This window comes from Mustela nigripes, chromosome 3, assembly GCF_022355385.1.
Source record: "Mustela nigripes isolate SB6536 chromosome 3, MUSNIG.SB6536, whole genome shotgun sequence".
Lineage (NCBI taxonomy): Eukaryota > Metazoa > Chordata > Mammalia > Carnivora > Mustelidae > Mustela > Mustela nigripes.
This window is the reverse complement of record NC_081559.1, coordinates 160,987,079-161,007,189: the sequence shown is the minus strand read 5'-3', so window position 1 is coordinate 161,007,189 and position 20,111 is coordinate 160,987,079. Positions and strand designations below refer to the sequence as shown.

At 39.2% G+C, this 20,111-nt stretch overlaps 1 protein-coding gene across 1 annotated transcript; it reads left to right on the top strand.

The window, feature by feature from the left end:
• Positions 1–5,104: 5,104 nt before the first annotated feature.
• On the top strand, positions 5,105–18,644 carry FBXO43 (F-box protein 43). Its single transcript, XM_059395522.1, is given in 7 exon segments — positions 5,105–5,115; positions 5,205–5,243; positions 5,245–5,273; positions 9,099–10,554; positions 13,376–13,478; positions 17,844–18,047; positions 18,151–18,644. Coding segments are annotated over 7 exon segments (2,091 nt in total). The 3' UTR covers positions 18,400–18,644.
• The last annotated feature ends 1,467 nt before the right edge of the window (positions 18,645–20,111 follow it).

Sequence of the window (20,111 nt, the reverse complement as noted above, 5' to 3'; positions counted from 1 at the left end):
GCGCGGGCCTATGACGCTTCTAGTCCCCGCCCCTTCCGCCCCGGGCGTGGCAGGGAAACTCGGATTGTTGTATCGCTTGTACACAAGCGGTAAAGCCGAGAGTTTTGTGTGTTAGGCTCTGTAGGGAGGGGGTCCGTGTTTCGCCCCAGCTTATTTCGCTTTTCAGGATAGCAGAGCATTTCAGGAGGGAGTCTGCTCTTCTGACTAGTCAGCAGAAAGTAAACTTTTCCAGGAGGGCTGAGGGTTAGAAGAAAAAGCGAAATGACAGCTGCCCCTGGAATCCGAGGCTGACCGTTACTCGGAGGAACACGGAAGGAGCGACTCCATCATTGATTTTCGCATGAAAAAGCACTTTTCAGATTGTTTTTCCTTGGTACCTGTGCTGGGCCAGTGGAGCAGGCGCCCCCTATCCACATAATTTCATCTTTGCTTTTTGAAACTTTCGTAGGCTCCTGTAGTCCCTCTGACCTTCTCCTTTTACTTGTTTTAAAGGAAAGTATAGGGGCGCCTGGGTGGCCCAGTTGGTAGAGCTTCCATCTCTTGGTTTCGGCTCAGGTCGTGATCTCAGGGTCCTGCACGGATCCCAGCATCAGGCCCTGCACTCAGCATGGAGTCTGTGTGAGGTTCTCTCTTTCCCTCTGTCTCTCTCTCCCTCTCGCTCCTGCTGTCTCTCTCTCTAACATAAATTAAAAAAACAAAACAAAAAAACAAAACAAAAAAAACAAACAAAGGCGGTATGAAGGCAGCTACATAAATTAATTCCACTTAAAACTGAGGGATATTGGTAGCAGTCACTATCCATTGATTGACCTTTCCATCGCATGTATTCTTCCGTAGATGAAACAAAACGGTCTGCGCCGTGGAGGTGTGTTTTTTGAAAGATCAAAAAAAGTGAGATTAATAGAAGTTGGATTAACAATGTTTACATTCGTTTGCTCCTTTCACAGCTTTTCACTGATAACAGAAGAAGGAAGAAGAAAATAAAGTAATTAAAATTTAGAAAATGTTTATAGTAATTATAGTTAAGCAGAGAAACAGACTTCTTTCTCCCCAACATGTCTTTGATTTCTTATTAAGCAGAATATACTGCTTTCTAGTCTTCCCTCCAGCAACCTGAGAACTTTCAGCTTCACCTTTCACTTCCAGAAGGAATTCAAATTGATTGCACCTCTACAGACCACGTTGGGAGATTTGACTTCATCTTCTTGGTCTTCCTAGCTGCCAATTTTTTAATTTCCAAGGAAACATAATGGATTTTCTTGCTGCTGCCTTCACAGACCGGCCAACATACAGCCTAAGTATTTTGACCATTAGCTCTCAACCAAAGAGAAGAGGGTAATGCAATAGAACAGTCGACATAGGTTTTCCTACAAAAATTACTAGAGAAAGATGATGGAGGGGCGTCTGGGTGGTCAGTCAGGTAAGTGACTGATCATCTTAGGTCATGATCCCAGGGGCCTGGGATTGAGCTCTGCATTTGTCTCCCTCAGCCTCGGAGCCTGCTTCTTTCTCTCCCTCTGCTGCTCTCTCTTGTCAAATAAATAAATAAAAATTAAATTTAAAAAATAGATGATGGAGTGATCCAGAAAGTATAGCTTAAATCAATGCACACGTTATGGGATTCTGACTCTCCAGTTGAGGTATCAAAATGATTCTGGCACATAACACAGTCTATGGAGATCAGACTGGATCAGCACATGTAGGATAGAAATGGATCCTGGGGCCCTGTTGAAGGGTCGGGTAATTAGAAGTGGTATCAAGGAGATCCAGAATTTCAACAAAAGTCCATGTTAATGCTAGTTCCCAATCCAACACCCTCTTTCCTATCAGCGGGATCCAGTAGTTTTAGGATTACTATGGAGCATGGTCAATGGAAATTATTAACACTGGTAACAGCTAACTTTTCTTGAGCACTTACCATGTGCAGATATCACTGCATTGCTCTATTCAAATGAAGGCAGTTGTCTTGTTATCTTGGATACTAGTGCTTTTAATTCCTTAAAATATGGTTATGGAGATGTAAGTTGCTATTTTCCTCCCTGAAACTGTTTTTCATATTCCTTCATCTTATTTTTTTAAAGTATATCAGCATAGCTTAAGTTATCGTGATTGGAAAAGACTTTCATTATGTTTTGCTGGATGGTCCCCAAAAGAAGAATTAGATCTTGTGGAAAACAGTTGGGTTTAGAATTCTAAGGTCAGTAATGGGATGACTTCCAATCCAGAAAGGAAGCAAAAAGGCCAAAGACTATGGCGGGCAAAGAATAGGAAAACATGGCTTAGTTACTTGTATTTGGAGTATATGAGTAAAGCCAGGACAAGCAATAGGTAACTAGATTCCTTTTTGCCCTTTTGGTTGGGGGCAGTGGGGAGGAGAGTAAAAATTATTCTTAGGATAGAAGGGAGTTATGTTATACTTTTCTGCTCTTTAGTTATGCTAAAATAAAAATAAATTAACTAGAGAAAGAGAAACCGCAATGTTTCAGTGGTGTTTGGCATTTTGTGGATTTTTTTAAGCCATAGGCAAAATTCCCTGCCCTGTTTACATTATAGTGGGAGTGAGGATCAGACATTAAACAAAATAAGTAATATGACATTTTTATTTTTAAAATTTTTTTTCTGAGTAGTTTATTTATTTGTCAGAGAGAGAGAGTGGACAAGCAGGGGGAGCGGCAGGCAGAGGGAGAAGCAGGGTCCCTGCTGAGGGGACTTGATCCTAAGACTTGATCCTAGGACCCTGGAATCATGACCTGAGATAAAGGCAGACACTTAACTGACTGACCCACCCAGGCATCCCAGTAATATGAGATTTTTAGAAGGTGTTAAACTACACAGAGAAAATTCAGCAGAGAACAACGATTGCAAATGCTGTCATGGGGCAAGGGCAAAATGGCTGTAATAGAGATTTGTTTGAAGAGCTAGAGAGGGCACTACTCACTCTTGGTACATGTGGGTGTCTTCTAGAGAGGTGCTATCTTGAAGCATGTATAATTCACCAGTTCCTTACCTTAAGTCCTACAGGTACCTGAAACATAACAACCTCATACTAAATTAATCTTATTTTCTTCCAAATCTGACCTCTGTGCTTCCTCAATCCCTGCCCCCATGCACTTGATTCTGCTAACAGAATATGTTGAGTCTAGGTTCTTCTCCAACCCCACTGGCTTCCAGAGTCATGCAATAGCTCCCACCCTCATGCAATGCAACCACCCTCACCTCTTTTCCTTCCACTCTCCCTTCTGCCACCAGAGTGATCTTTCTAAAATTAAAATGCTCTGCAATGCCTAGAGGATCAACAGACTTTCAAATGCATCTGAAATTCTCCTTGACTTGGCTTCTTCCCCTTCTCAAAAAAACCTTTTTTGCCCCTTTCTTGAAATAAATCTGAATTTCTAGGTAGAACAAACTATTTAGAGTTTGCCCAGCTATTCCAAGTTTCCTGCTCTTGCACATTTTGAAATTGAAATCACCTGTTGTCTGACTTTTACATTGTCATTCATCTCAAAATCCACCTCAAATCATGGTCTTTATAAAGTTAGCCCTATCCCTTCTCCTTCCTTAGGGTTAGTTGATCCTCTTTCCTTGGTGCTACTACATCCCTCTATTACGGTGCTTGTGAGCCCCTTAAGGTCATAACTGTGCTGTGTTCATCTTTGTATTCCCAGTACCTCAAGTAGTGACTGGCAGAACTTAGTGTTAGTGAGTTTGATTTTGGATAAATTTCATTTTGGGTAACTAAAGGGCATCCAGACAGAGAAAGAAATATCCAGTCGGAGGACTGTGGTGGTAGCTGCTATTATTGGCTTAAAAGTGATGGGAGAGGTTCTGCATAAGAATTATGTAAGCACAAAATGGTAAAGTTAAACAAACAAACAAATGCTGAGGTAGGCCGTCTCGTTTAGGGAAAAGGCAGAGAAAAAGAAGCCAGAAAAAGGAGACTAGGAGGAAGCTGCCAAGAGAGCCTTGCATAGAGTAGGTGTCCGGTGAATAATATAAAATATCCCATCTAGCATAATCAAGCATAACCCCGTGTAGAGATGCTGTAACCAAGTTAGTCATGCCCTTCAGACCTCATCCTGTGTATAGCTCTACTGCTAAAAAGGCGTCATTCGGTTTTTATATCTCAACGAACATTTTCAAGTGAATACTCGCCTGCATTATTTTTAATGCAGGACCCACTACAGGATTAGTGGCCTTTCTATATAATGCTCCCCTGGGTGAGAATGGGGAGAGGCGGAGCCCATGAAGTTAGAAAGCCCGGCTGAGCTTTGGGTAGGGGTGGAAGGGTGGGAAAAGGGAGGACGAGACCTCCTCGGGGGAAGCGGGGACCCGGCCTGGGCCTGCGGGTCGCGGGGCGGCCGGCGGGGGGCGCCGCGGAGGCGGAGGAAGGGGCGGCGCGGGGCGGGGCGGCGCGTAGCGGTTACTCAAGGCGGGCAGTTCAAACCGAAGGAGGGAAACGCGGCGGCCCCACGCGAACGTGGCGTGGGGGTTGCCATAGCCGGGCATCCCTGGGGGCGAGGCGGCGGCTCCTGCCCGGCGCTCCCAGCGGTGGCTGCCTGTCTCCCCTCCCTCCTGGCCCCGCCGCCCGGTCGGTGCGGGTGCGTCTCGGTCTCCAGGTGGGCGGGAGTGGAGGGCCCCAGTGTGTGCGGGCTTCCGGGCGGCCCCGGGTCCGGCCCCACTTTGCTTTCCAGGTGCTGGGACTAGAGAGGTGCCCGGAAGCCGATCTCTTACCGGCTCGCTCGGCTCCAGGGGACGCCCACCCACCCTCCGCCTTTCGGTGGCGTTCTGGGTCCTGGAGGCGGAGCCGAGGCGACCCCCAGTTCCCCCGCCAGCTGGGCCTTGAGAAGGTCCAGGAGGGACGAACCGGGCCAAAGGACGCCCTGGTGAGACCGTTAACCCCCCACCCTCTGATAGCACCTTGGGGGAGTAAAGGACAGCGCTGCGGCTTCCACTGCATTTTCAGAAAACCCGAATTTGGGAAGGTTCCTCAGTTCCCAGACTAGCTGGAGAGGACAGGGATATTGAAATTACCGTTAATCTGGAAAGCTGAAAGAAACTCAGAATGATTTAGGCCTTTTCATGTGTTTGGAATAATCCGTGCGGTATGTACTTTACGTACCTTTCAAATCTGAGCGGTCATCACGCTGCTGCAATTGTCCAAACTAGAGTTTTGAATTGGTAATACTTTGGCATGAGTTTTAAAGGCAAAGTGAAAGATTTTCTTGTTTGGAAACTCACCTAACTGACATCTAAGAACTCAAGACTTACTGATGGTAAGATTTTCCACTTTAACAAATGAAAATTTGGTTTTAATATAGTTAAATAGTAAGTATTACATTCTCTAACTTAACAAGTGGTCTTAGATTGAATTATAGTTGACATACAATATTACATTAGTTTCAGGTGACAGCATAGCAATTCTATATTTTTATACATTATGAAATGATCACCTTGATAGGTCTAGTAGTTACCTAGTTATATTTCTAATATGATATTTATAATTATTATATAATATATATAAGTACTCTAGTATGATTATCTAGTTATTATCTAAGTTACTACAATATTATTCATTGTATTCCTTATGGTGTATACATTCCCAAGGCTTATTTATTTTTATTTTATATATATTTTTAAAAGATTTTATTTATTTATTTATTTGACAGAGAGAGATCACAAGTAGATGGTGAGGCAGGCGGGGGGGGGGGGGGGGGGGGGGAAGCAGGCTCCCTGCTGAGCAGAGAGCCCGATGTGGGACTCCATCCCAGGACCCTGAGACCATGACCTGAGCCGAAGTTAACCCACTGAGCCACCCAGGCGCCCAAGGCTTATTTATTTTATACCTGGAAGTTTGTACCTCTAATTCCCTTCACTTATTTTGACCACCCTTTACTCCCATCCCCTCTGGCAACTTTAGATTTGTTCCCTGTATCTTTTTGTTTGTTTGTTTGTTTGTGTGTTTTGTTTCTCAGATTCCACAGTAAGTGAAATCATACGGTATTTGTTTTTGTCTGACTCATTTCACTTAACGTAAGATTTTATGAGTCCATTCATGTCACAAAGGGCAAGATTTCATTCTTTTTTTATGGCCGAGTAATATTTCAATGCATATATGTACCGCTTTTTTATCAGTTCATCTATCAATGGACACTTAGGTCTCTCCCATATCTTGGCTCTTGTAAATAATGTTGCAATGAACATAGAGGTACATTTATCTTTTCAAATTAGTGTTTTCATTTTCTTTAGATAAATAGCCAGAAGTGGAATTGTTGGATCATATGATAGTCCTATTTTTAATTTTTAAGGAAGCTCCATACAGTTTTCCACAGTGACTGCACCGATTTGCATTCCCAGCAGCAGTGCATGAAGGTTCCTGTTTCTCCATATTCTTGCCAATTTTTTCTTTTTTGACAACAAATAGAGATGTGTTCTCAACACTCAGGAGCCTGGTGTTTAAAATATGAGTACCAAGGAGGCTCATTTGATTAATTAGTGAGCTGTTGAATCAGTAAAATTAAGTAAGTCAATGGTCATTTCAAAATTTTGCACGAGTCTTTTTAAATGATTTAAAAATTAAGTTTTGAAGAATCAAGTTTTGTTTGACCAACGTCTTGGGATAATAAAAAGATGGGCTTGATGACAGAAGAGAAAGCACATTGGAGGTAATTTCAGATGGATAGATGAACAGAAAAAAATTATTTTTTTTCTTTACATGTGTATGTTTATATCAAGTGGCTTATGGGTGGTAGGGGGAGAGGATTATCTGCCTTCCCATTCTAACAATTTGCTTGTTTCCCAAATTCTAGCATGGTGAGACACCTAGTGGTAAGGTAGAATAGTTACAATTGCTCTAAAATTTAAGGATTTCCCGACCTAATTTTAACTTGCTTTGTAGACTGATTCTCAAAGAAAAGGAAATATTCATGGGTGGAGGTGCAATGTGAAAGCTCATTATATGTCATTAACTTAATATTTGGAAAACAAAATTGTCTTGAAGCATAATACAAGTTATAGAAAGCAAAGTTTGATTATCTTGGCTGGTAAGCACGTACAGAAGACAGCAGTCATTCTTATGATCTCTGGTGATCTAAATCAGAAAATAACATGTATGAGATTTAGCATAATTGAATATAAGTTTAAAAGGTTGAAAAACACTTAGATATTTTGTCCAGTAGTAATCATCCCATGATTATTTTACCATAAAAAATCTTGTTTTGTGGTTGAAATAGCATTTGTTGTTGTTTTAAAGAACTCATTCACTTAAGCACTTAATTACTATGCATAAATATATTACTCATTCATAAATATAAACTCATTCACTTAGGCTCTTATTTAACCTAGGCATAAGTATATTACTTTCCCCATTATAGACAACTAAAATATACTTTCCCAGGATCTTTCAATAGAGAAAAATCATGCATTTGGTCTGGAGAAAACTTTGAAAGAATGACAGTTTTCTTAGTGTTCTTTAAATAATCTGGAGAAATACCAGAAACTATGATAATTTTCTTCCCTTCACACCCTTTAAGATTTGAGTTTTGAAAAAGAAGGAACGTGATAATACTGTTAAGAAAAGGTTGAGGAACAGACCTGTATCCCTGGGGCAAATAATACATTATATGTTAATAAAAATAATTAATAAAAAAATTTAAAAATAAAATACAGGAGTTGACTGCTGAAAAGAACAAAACGCTGAGGAGAAAAAAAATCAAAGAGAAAAAGTAAATTAAAAAAAAAGAGAAGGTTGAGGAGGATTTCCTAGTGTTGTTCCTTACACATATAATTACTGGGTAACTCATTAAGTAATTACAAAGTAATTTACTTGAATTCTATGCTTGTAATTTCAAGAATATTATTAAGGTTGAGTTTCCCACAAAGAGTTGCCTGTTACCTGTGAATTCAAGCCTGCAACTGGACCTGATGTCTTAAAATTTAGAAAATGAGACAAGAATAATATGCTAGGTTTGTGATGGCCCTGTATCTCTGAGGCGCTGGTTCATTTTGGTTAGCTCAAGAAGAATGTATTAGTAATTAATCAATCAGCCAAAGAGTCTTTGCAAAGTAATGCATCTGGGAGCTCAGACCTTGAGAATGGTCATGGGGATTGGATATCTGTGAGAGGCCTATGTTAAAAGTATGAATAACATTATCCTGGCATTGCTTGGTCAAGTTGCAGTCAAATCTAGTGGCAGCACTTATGTTCATTAATCCATGAACATGACACATTTCCAAAAACATGTTCAAAAATTGGCATAAAGTTTTTTTTTTTTAAGATTTTATTTATTTATAGAGATCACAAGCAGGGACAGAGGCAGGCAGAGAGAGAGGGGGAAGCAGGCTCCCCACCCAGCAGAGAGCCCGATGCAGGGCTCCGTCCCAGGACCCTGAGACCAGGACCCAAGCCGAAGGCAGAGGCCCAACCCACTGAGACCCCCAACACCCCTGGCATAAAAGTTTTTTAAACAGCTTTACTTAAATACCAGAACTTTGAAGGGAAATATCCAGCTGACTAGATATAGGCCAGTATGAATAAGCTAGAATATTGAAACTATTATTATGTACTGTTAAAATCATAAGGTAATAAAATCTAAAAATGATGCAGCCAGATTTTTCTGTAGTTTAAGAAAATATTTGTGCGTAGCACTTAGACTATGTTTAATCGAATTGTCTGTGAATATGTATAACTCCCATATTTTGGTTTTTGTGATGCTAAAAGTTGGGTAAAGTAATATACAAATGAGTATATAGTAGAGTAGATTTATTTTTTATTTATTTTTTAGAAGATATTATATATTTACTTGACCAAGAAAGAGCGTACTATCAGGGGGAGCAGGCAGGGGGAGGAGCAAACTCCCCGCTGAACAGGAACCCCCCATGTGGGGCTCCATCCCAGGACCCTGGGATCATGACCTGAGCTGAAGACAGACACCTAACAACTGAGCCACCCAGGCACCCCCTAGATTTATTTTTTAAAGTAACTTTTCTTATTGCCATACATTTTCTGTTGTTTTTCATATTCCTAACAAGTAATATATTTTGGTATAAGCTGCTAGACTACTCATTTCAAAGGAAGAATAAAATTTGTTTTCCCTTTGTAGAAACAGATTTGAAGATGTCAGAGAGACATTCAAGTCAAGCTTGCCCTGGAGCGGGAAATAAGGTGGACCGTCCTGCTGTCAATTTCAAATACTCCAGCTTCAGAGACTTTTGCTCCACATCTTCATTTCAAGATAGTGGCTACAATGAGCTCTTACAACCTTGTAACTTTGAGAATACAGATAAAGAATTTTTTGGAGAGAAAGAAAAAAGTCCAACATTAATCCAGGAACATCCTGAAACTTCAAATCTGGGCTTAACTCATACTTTAGAATCTCCAACTCAAAAAAAGAGATTTTTCTTTTCTAGGAAGGAGAATGATAAAACTCCAGAACTTTGTGAAACCCCTAAAGTCAGTGGAAAAAAACGTTTACTGCGTAGAAGGTTGGACATATCTTTCTCTCTCCTAAAGGGGGACTTTGAATCACAAAATAGTTCTCTAGAAAATAGTATAAGCCAGGTTCTCCACTTAGAAAAAAATATTCCAGGCAGTGCTTCAAGTTTTCCAAGACAAACCAGTTTTAGTCCTTTAGTTACTAGTTCTTTGAAAACAGAAGAAGCAACCGCCAGCAGTCAAAAATTGAGACTTAATTTTTCTCAACAGAAGACTTCCACAGTTGATGATTCCAAAGATGACTGTAGCCTATTTGAGGTTGAATGTATATCTCCAATTCAGGGTAATAGTTTTAAAGACTCTATCACACATGACCTTAGTGATAGCAGTCTATTTATTAATGATGAGAATATATACCCCAAACTTCTGGGCTCCTCTGCTAGTGCAACATCTTATGGAACAAACGAGAACTTATGTGTGACTCCAGTAAGTAGTCTTGTAGCAAACATTAAATTTAATGCAAGTCAAAGGCTCTCTCCTACAGCTGAAGTGAAGGGCAATATTTCAACACCTGAAGATAGTGGTTTTAACTCACTTTGTTTGGATAAATCGGAAGATTCCCTCTCTGACCAGGAGGGTTCTTTTCGAGAACTTTGGAAACAAAAGGGAACGGTCAAAGTGGAGGACACCATAAAAAAGTCAAGACATCTTCGAAGGCTGAGAAGATTGTCCACGCTTCAGGAACAAAGCTCACAATCTGAGACAGAGAGGGACTCTGACTTGGAAGCAACACCAGCAGCTGCTTCAGACACCTCGGAGAGTCAGCTGAGCAGTTACAATGATATTTTAAGCTTTAAGAATTTATCAAAGACCCCAGCCTTGCAGTTAGTGCACGAGCTCTTTATGAGAAACAAAAGAAAAAGATTCCAGCAAACTGGTGCTCATGAATGGTTAGAAGAGAAGGAAGGGGGGCAAATAGCCATACTACAGTGTGTCCTTGCAGGACTGATTGGCAAGAAAATGGGTATAGAAAAGCTGGACATCTTAACAGAATTAAAATACAGAAATTTAAAACATATTCTTGCTATGGTTTTAGGTTCCTTGACTGCAGAAAACCTATGCAGGTAAGAAATAAAATTTTTTTTCTGAAGTAAAACTTCTTGACACTTTTTTTTTTTTTAAAGTTGGAAAGCTTTTCTATGAGTTGAGTAGTTGTCCTGTTTTTTATTTGTTACGTTTTATTATTTCTGTCTTTATCAAAGTGTTTTGTGAGCTTCCTAAGAGTGGTTTACTGAGCTTCCTAATAGGGTTAGTTCTGTTTAAATTCTTGTTTTAGGGGTGCCTGGGTGGCTCAGTTGGGTAGGGGTCCAACTCCTGGTTTGGGCTGGAGTCAGGTTGTGGGGTGGAGCTCTGTCTTGGGCTTTGATCTCAGTGGGGAGTCTTCTGGGGGATTTTCTCTCCCTGCCCCTCCACTACAACCTCTATTTCTCTCTCTTTTAAAATAAATAAGTAAATCTCTAAAAAAAAATGAAATCCTCTTTTAGAAGCATCAATGTAGTCTTCTGGATAAAGTTCATGTCACTGTCATTTGGGAAGAGTGTTTCTAAATGTTGAACTTTAAATTTGCAAGATGGTAAGCTATATTACACAAAAGTTATTTAATGATTTAACAGTTCATATCTTGATTTCAGATTGCAAATTGTATTAAAGTTATGACACTTGGCCAGAAATAATGCAAAGTATTATGGTAACTAAGAAATGATAACATACAAAAGATACCATTTAATTATTTAATCTAAATTCTAGAATCCAAAATGATGGTTAGCTTTCATTTTAGGGCTTGGTTGTCTCAGAAACCGAGGGAATATGGATTAGTGCATTTTCATTGCTAACAGGGCTGTGTAACGTGGTTACTTTTGGGAATTTCAAGGAATTAGAAACTGAAGAATTTTTGTTAACAAGAATTCTAGTATATTGGATGCTGCTACATGAAGAGAAACAGATATTTAGGAGGACTGAGGACAGGAACTAGGGTTACAAAGACTAAAATGAGACTGTGTTCATACTGGCAATTTGGGGGAGTTGCAAGACTATCCGAACACTAGACCCTTGGGAATGCCATGGCTAGGAAGGAGGGAAGTCTGTAGAACAGGACTTCTGCAAGGCAACAGCTGGGGAAGGGTATGCAGGAGCATTTGTGAATTTGATTTTTGATAGAGATATGTCAAGAGTTGGGTCATAGAATCCTTGCTGGTTTTATGGCTACTACTTCTATTAAAGCCCTTCTTCACCTTTCCTCAACAAATTATTTGTAGGCCATTGTAGAGAATTGTAGAATTTCAGAGCTGGAAGTCTTTTGAGACATCTAGTCTAATCACATATTTTGAAGATGAGGAAACTGTGTTCTAGAGAATTTAAGTGACCTGCCAACAGTCATTCAAGGAGATAAGAATATATCTAGGTCTATAATTGAGCCCTCTGATTTTTTTTTTTTTTTAAGAGAGGGAGAGGTAGGGGCGGGGGCAGAAAGAGAGAGAATCTTAAGCAGACTTCACGCTGGGTGTGGAGCCCAATGCCAGGCTTGATCCCAAGACCCTGAGAGCATGACCTGAGCTGAAATCAAGAGTCAGACACTTAACTGACTGAGCCACCCAGGTGCCCCGAGCCCTCTGTTTTCCAATCTAATACTGTCTCACAAACTCATATTAAGATTTAAGGCCTTTCTAAATAAACTTGATCCAGAATGTACTTGGTGTAATCCAAGTGGGACGTAGTGTACCTGAATGTATATGCCTTTTAAAGAATGTTTGAATGAGAAAAATTGTTTAAGAAATCAAGGAGAGGGGCGCCTGGGTGCCTCAGTGGGTTAAGCCGCTGCCTTCGGCTCAGGTCATGACCTCGGAGTCCTGGGATCGAGCACCACATTGGGCTCTCTGCTCAGCGGGGAGCCTGCTTCCTCCTCTCTCTCTGCCTGCCTCTCTGCCTGCTTGTAATCTCTGTCTGTCAAATAAATAAATAAAATCTTTAAAAAAAAAAAAAGAAATCAAGGAGATGGCTGAAATATAGGAAGTTTATTTTTATATGCTGTAGTATTTGGATAGAGACCAGTTAAAAACTTGTGTGATACTTTTGGGTGCTCGCTTGTGGGAACAGGTGATATTCGGTCATATTTTTCTAATTACCTCTTCTCCACAGCCCTCCAAATGCATAGTACTTGTACTGCAGAATGCGTGTATAATGTTAGCAGAGTTGATTCTCAGTAATGTGAGAGATTATGGTCAGTTGAAATAACTGTGGCAAATAACCAATTGCATAGCTCCTTTCTGCCCCATTAACAGGTGACTTTCTGCTTTTTCCTTCCCATCAATCTGATACAAGACACATGTACTGGCTTAGGGAGAGGCAAGGCAATTGAAGTGGCCACAGTAACCGGAAGGACAGTATTACCTCCCTAACAGCAAGCGGCCTTTTTGTAATTGTCTGATCTTATTCCCTTTGAATGATTTAAGTTAGAGTAATAAAAAAGACCAGATTAGCAGCTGAGAGATTATCTTTTCTTTCATAATTTGTATAGCCAAAGTTATTGATGGGCAATCACTGGATATAAAATTGAGATTTTCTGTTTGTTTGCTGTTTGTTTGTTTGTTTGTTTTTAAAGATTTTATGTATTTATTTGACAGAGAGAAATCACAAGTAGATGGAGAGGCAGGCAGAGAGAGAGAGAGGAAAGCAGGCTCCCTGCTGAGCAGACAGCCCGATGCGGGACTCGATCCCAGGACCCTGAGATCATGACCTGAGCCGAAGGCAGCGGCTTAACCCACTGAGCCACCCAGGCGCCCCACTGTCCAAAATCTTTAAAACAAGTTTTTCTTATTAATTTCCATATGCAAAAAATGTTAATTTTGTGGAATATATGCACTATAAAGACCAATGATTTTGTTGTAGTGTTTGGAAAGTGAGCAGAAATTGGCGTGAAATTATTGTTCAAGATAAAAAAGCAAATCGGAGGAGGAAATTCTATATCTCACAACTGAAAGCAGATTCTGAGGTAATGTATACAATACTTTTCTCAAATGGATTTGTAAAAATAATAATCGCAAATTGCCAGACAACCCAATTTGGTTTTCCTGCTATCTTTTAACCATTTTTCATTTAGCAAACATTCACTCATGAATGTTTTACCTCTCCCAAACTCCTTCCAGTCCATAAGTGAAGTAGACTGCCCAGCATCAAGAGCATCCTAGGGTTTGTTGTTGAAGTGTGTGTGCTGTTAGCAGGGTTTGAATACCAGTGCTCTGCTGGATCCTATTTGTAATTAGATGTCCTTATAACATTTTCTATCTAGTCTTTTGAGTGGATACTATGTGCCAATTGCTCAGATTACAATGGTGAACCTTTCTGAAGTGGTGCCCACTCTCTTGGAGCTCATGCCCCATGGGTGATATAAATAAGCAGGTGATTATAATACAGGTGTGTTAGGGGCAACCCAGAGTTTTTTCTACCGGGACATTTTAAAGGGGCATTTGATACTTGGGAATCAAGAGAAGGCTTTTCAGAAGAAGCACAACTCTGCTGAGACCTGAAGGAGGAGTGAGTGCCTTACCGAGTGAAGATGGGGAGGAGCGTTTCCGCAGCATCGAGGAAGGCCTGGAAGTGAGCGAGTGTGGCAGACAAGCACTGGTAAAGCATCATAAGCTTGTATTTTCTTGAAGATTGGAGAACCAGCTTTGAATTGACAGGAAAAGTTCTGCAGAAGCTGATTAATTCTTCCGAGCAACACTACTTTGTGTCCTAGACATCTCATAACTCTGGCAACCATGTGTGCTGTATATGCAACTTTCAGACCTTTCTTGGCCATCAGTATTAAGAGAAACCACAAGAGTTCACTCTCTTCTCCTTGTTTTAGTAAAAAGCATTTCATGACGTAAGTAAATTTCTAATTTGACAAAATATGATAATTGAGCTGACACATAGTTTAAACAAACATTAATACCTAGATACAGATTGGTAGGTTTCTCATTACGATGAAATATCAGGGACTGCACCTAACTAAAATGTTGACTTTCCATTTTACTTTGAAGAAAAGTTTTTACCTTTTTTTACCTATGATATTGCCTTATAGTTTACAGTTCCTGGCCATTTAACTGCTGCAGCTTCTGGCCCTGGGAGCTTATAATCGAGAAAATATAAATTGCCTTCTTAACTTCTGATCTTTTTAGAGTGCTGCTCTATGTGCTAAGGACTTACTTTAAAAAATAATTTTTTAAAAGATTTTATATATTAATTTGAGAGAGAGCAGCAGAGGGAGAGGGAGAAGTAGGCTCCCCATTGGGCAGTGAGCCAGTGGATCACTGGATCCAGGAGCTGGATCCTAGGACCCTGGGATCATGACATAAGCTGAAGGTAGACTTTTACCCAACTGAACCACCCAGAAGCCCCTTAAAAAGATACTTTTTTTGAAGATTTTATCTCTTTATTTGAGAGAGAGAGAGGGTACAAATGGGGAGAAGCAGGCAGAGAGAGAGGGAGAAGCCAACTGCCTGCTGAGCAGGGAGTCAGAGTGGGGCTGGATCCCAGGATTCTGGGATCATGATGTGAGCCAAAGGCAGATGCTTAACAAACTGAGCCACCCAGGCGCCCCCGAAAAATTTTTAAGCAAGCATCTATTAATATTAAACTGTTAGCTCCATGTCCATTGTACATCCTACAAGGAAAGAAATGTGGTTATGTTTGGCAACACTTAAGGTAATTCTAGATAAAATATTCTGTCTTCATCTCCTGGCCACCACTTCTTTGTTCCAACTTTAAAGGACTATACTTTTTCCTTACTTGAACCTTTTTCTCTTATTATGGTTTGCTTTTTAATTTTTTTTTAAAGTAAAACAAGTACATGGTTTAAGAAGTCAAATTGGGCTACAAGGCTTATAACAAAACACAATCTCTTGCCTGTCTCTTCCTACCTTTGATTCTTGCCCCAAGTTAATCACTTTCAGTTCTTCATTTGTTCCTTTTCAGATTTGCCTCTACATTTCTAAATAGCATGCCTTTCCTGCTATTTCTTGGCTTTTTTTTTCCTAAGAATTTGTTCTCCAACTTCTCACCACTTATACCACTACCTCCCCACCCACCGACCCGTCTCTCTGAACTCCTTTCTCCTTTTCTCCTGTCTCACTAATGTAACCACACCACTATTTGGGAGTGAATCAGAATTAGGTGCTGACATTATTAAGACTGTGTTGACATGAGTTTTGATAGCTGAAACATGCAGTACACTATGATTACACCTTTTTTCTATATAACTTTTTTTTTCCAGAGTTAATAATTGCCTAGTTTCTTTCTTTTGTTTTGCTTAGTGTTTCTCTGTACAGATCCCCGATTCATCTCCTATTATCCACCAGAACTGGAAATCTCCTCTGTGTAAGTCCAGACAAATCAGGTATTCTTCCTGTTCCTTCCTCTCTCTAGAGACATCCTTCCTGGTGCACTTTGCCACCCTATTCTGATACGGACCCGTTGCTTTCCACATAAACTATCTTAATGTGTATCATTGACCCAAACAGAAACATTACAAGACAAAGTTGTTTGAGGTTTTCCTCATACTTGTGTAATGTCTCTGAAATCTCCTTATGTATAAAAATTAGAAGGCAAACACCAGCTAGGTGTCATAGGATCTCAATTTCATCTATTTGCTTTGCAGCCGTAAGAATGAGTGTTAGAATGGGGATACGCCTTTTCCATCGAATTTCTTAATTTACTGTACTCCTCACTGTTCTCTTATAACCATGGAAATGAACAACCATACAGGGACTCCATTTAAATATCTTCCTGTAACATGATGTGACTTTGAAAAATTTTCGCCCTCACGAATATGTGCCTTGGTTGCCTGCTTTGCCTCCTTTGCTCAGAGATGGAAGCACACATTTTAAACTCTAGGAGGCCTGGGTTTAGACTGTTTTATTCACTTGGCACCTTTAGGAGTTCTATAAATATTTGTTAAATAAATGAATATTCTGTAGCTGAAATGTGTTTCAACAATGTATCTCTATTCATTTTATTGGTTCATACACAATCACTGTGTTTACCAACCACATCGAAATCATCAAAATTTTGGTATGCTGTTGTGTCGTGTTTTTGTGTCCTAGGCTGCAAGTTATTTATACAAATGTCCTATAAAGAGATGTATGGAGTCCTTGAAAAAGTTCATTTGTATTCATTCCATTTTTAGAAAACCAATATTCATCCATTACACTTAATGCCTATGTTGTTTTAACTGTTAATCACAGAATTTTTCACAACCAGCTAATCTTATTTCCTATATTTATCATTCTATAATTTCTCTTATTTTTTTCTCACCTTCCTTTTAGGAGCCAATTGTGGCAAAGGGAAACTATCAAGGGAGAGGAAGCACAGTTTTAGGTAGACACATGAGGAAATTCACTCTCAGTACATTTTATTTTGAGAAATGTTCAAGAATGCCAATTTGTTAAAAAAAAAAAAAAAAAAAAGAAACCAAAACCTTGTATTTTTCCATTATCAACCTGAACAAAATAGAGGGCTTATTGAAAATATTTCTAGGCTGAATATTTAAGTAATGTGGAAATCCAGTTTAGAGAAGAGATACCTTTTTTCTCTTTTTAAAATACCAAAGATTTTTTAATTAAAATGTAAGTATAAAAATGATTCCAGTACTTAAACATATTGTAAAAACTAACTAAAATAATTAGATTTCATGGTCTAATCAGGCCCATTATTCTTCTGACATGTGGCTAAGGTAAGAAACCTTCAAAGAATTCCATGATTCCCCATAGCAAACTTTACAAAGATTTGCCCCTTCTTAAACTTAAACAATGAATCTTGGAACACTGAAAAAATAAATCTTTAAAAAAATTAAAAGTTAAAAAAACCAAAAAAACAAAAAAACAAACCTTGACTTAAAAGAGGGGTTTGGCCAACTCCAGTCTGTGGGCCAATCCTGTCCATCATTTCTGTTTTTAAAGTAAGCTGCTTTGGAACACAGCCTTGCCCTTTCATTTACATACCACTACAGCTTCTTTTGCTAAAATGGCAGTTGAGTAGCTGTGACTATCTGGCCTGCAAAATGTAAAATATACACTATTTGGCCTTTTTTTGGAAAAGTTTGCCAACCCATGCCTTAATCAGAAAAATAACCCATCATGCAAGCTTAAAGCTAACATTTATTGTTTTAACGTCGTTCCTCTATATTTCTTTGACATTTAAATGTTAGATGAGAGATTTTTCATCTAAAAAGGAAAGGAAAAAGGAAAGTTTTAGGGAGAAAATTCTAGTAGAATTTAGTGTGAAATCCCTTTCGGTGTTTAAATACACGTGCATCAGAAAACTGTTCTGGAACTTTTGATATTACGGTACTGACCCTTCTTCTCCTTTACTGCAGGGAGCTAGAGTAAATGTTGAGGATGCCGCCACTAGGCTCCATCTTTTAAATCGATCAGCTTTAAGATCCGTGCAAGCTCAGGCTAAGATACCAGGTTTTCAAAAAGGAGAAGTTTCAACATTTTCTCCTTGGGGAGAAGTTTTGACACCTATAGCAAGTTCTTCTGTTACCCCCTTAAGTAGTAAACAGGAAGAATATGTTAAGGTGAGTATTTCTCATAAGTTATTAGAAATAAATATTTAGAGTTTGAAATAAAGTGATTCTCTGGATGAAATTGGAAGATTTAGTGTGTATGCTCTCACTGCAGGTTGCCAAAACACTATTTATTGATGAAGCCTTAAAACCTTGCCCCAGGTGCCAATCCCCTGCTAAGTACCAGCCATATAAAAAAAGGGGACTGTGTAGCCGCACAGCCTGTGGTTTTGACTTTTGTGTGTTATGTTTGTGTGCTTATCATGGGTCTGAAGAATGTAGTAGAGGAGCAGCAAAGCCAAGAACTAGAAAAGATGCTCTTCCAGGAAGTGCCCAGAGTAAGCGGAATTTAAAACGCCTTTAAAGAGACTCTCAAATAAAAGAAGCATTCCCCATAAACAACGTTTTGTCTGACTTAAAATTATGGCTATTTTGAAAGCATGCAACATTTCCCATTAATAACAGATGGTGATTTATTTCCTCTTTTGTATATATCATAATCTATGTCTGTATTCTTTAAAGTGATGAGTTTGGAAAAAATTTTATTTTGCTGTGTCACATTTTCCCATTTTAGTAAGTGTTTTTAAATAAAGAGTTTTTAATGTTATATATATGTATTTAACTGTTTCATGTAACCTTTGAAAATTGTGCATTTCATCACTCTGTGTTGAAATGTTCTTCAATCACTTTTTACATATAGTTTTCCAAGTAATATTACAAATTTTAAACTTGAGACAGATGGCCTTATAGATTTGGAAAATAAGTATTTGACTGAAATGAAATATAAATAAAATATTTTCAGAAGTTCTATTGAATTTACTCTATAATTTCAATCTTTTAATTTAGTGAAGATCATATATGAGCAGATTAAGTAAAATTTACTTAATGATTACTAAGAAGACATAAAAGTAACTTCTTAGACATAGGTTGTTATTCAGAATGAGAATCTCAGTCAGTAAATCCTCATAAGTCATGTACTTCATTTAAATACTTTTTAAAATTCCAGAACTATAATCATAGATTCCATTTGTTTTCTTTTTTTTTTTAAAGATTTTATTTATTTATTTGAGAGAGAGAGAATGAAAGAGAGAACATGAGAAGGGAGAGGGTCAAAGGGAGAAGCAGACTCCCTGCTGAGCAGGGAGCCTGATGCAGGACTCAGTGTTGGGGCTCCAGGACCATGACCTGAGCCAAAGGTAGTTGCTTAACCAACTGAGCCACCCAGGTGCCCCTCCATTTGTTTAATCTAGGCTCAGTATCAGCATTGTGACAAATTTGGACTAGCTAGAAAAGATTGTTGTTGGTTTTTTTTTTTCTCAACAGTTAGTTTTGGGTTGGGTCTTTTTGTTTGTTTTTAAGATTTTATTTATTTATTTGACAGAGAGAAACACAGTGAGAGAGGGAACGCAAGCAGGGGGAGTGGGAGAGGGAGAAGCAGGCTTCCCACTGAGAAGGGAGTGCCATGCAGGCTTGGTCCCATGACCCTGGGATCATGACATGAGCCAAAGGCAGACCCTTAATGACTGAGCCACCCAGGTGCCCCTGGATTTGGTTTCTTAAATAACAAAGTTTACCGGATTATTTATAATGTACCACTTTCCGAAAATGATTGGGGGTAGCATATTCCATTTATAGAATAGAAGCAAGAAAGAGCTAAGTTCTATTGTTGAACAAATTACTACAACCAGTGGAAATTTGAAGACAGTTTCATATTTCTTTGTCTTTAGGTAACCGATGTGTGTATATCTCTCTGTACACACTATACACACAGATTTAAAATGTAACTCTTCTTTTTTTTTTTTTTAAAGATTTTATTTATTTATTTGACAGACAGAGATCACAAGTAGGTAGAGAGGCAGGCAGAGAGAGAGGAGGAAGCAGGCTTTCCGCGGAGCAGACAGCCCAATGTGGGGCTCGATCCCAGGACACTGGGATTCTGACCTGAGCCAAAGGCAGAGGCTTTAACCCACTGAGCCACACAGGCGCCCCTAACTCTTCTTTTTTTTTTTTTTTTAAGATTTTTTATTTGTTAATTTGACAGAGAGAGAGAGAGAGAGATCACAAGTAGGCAGAGAG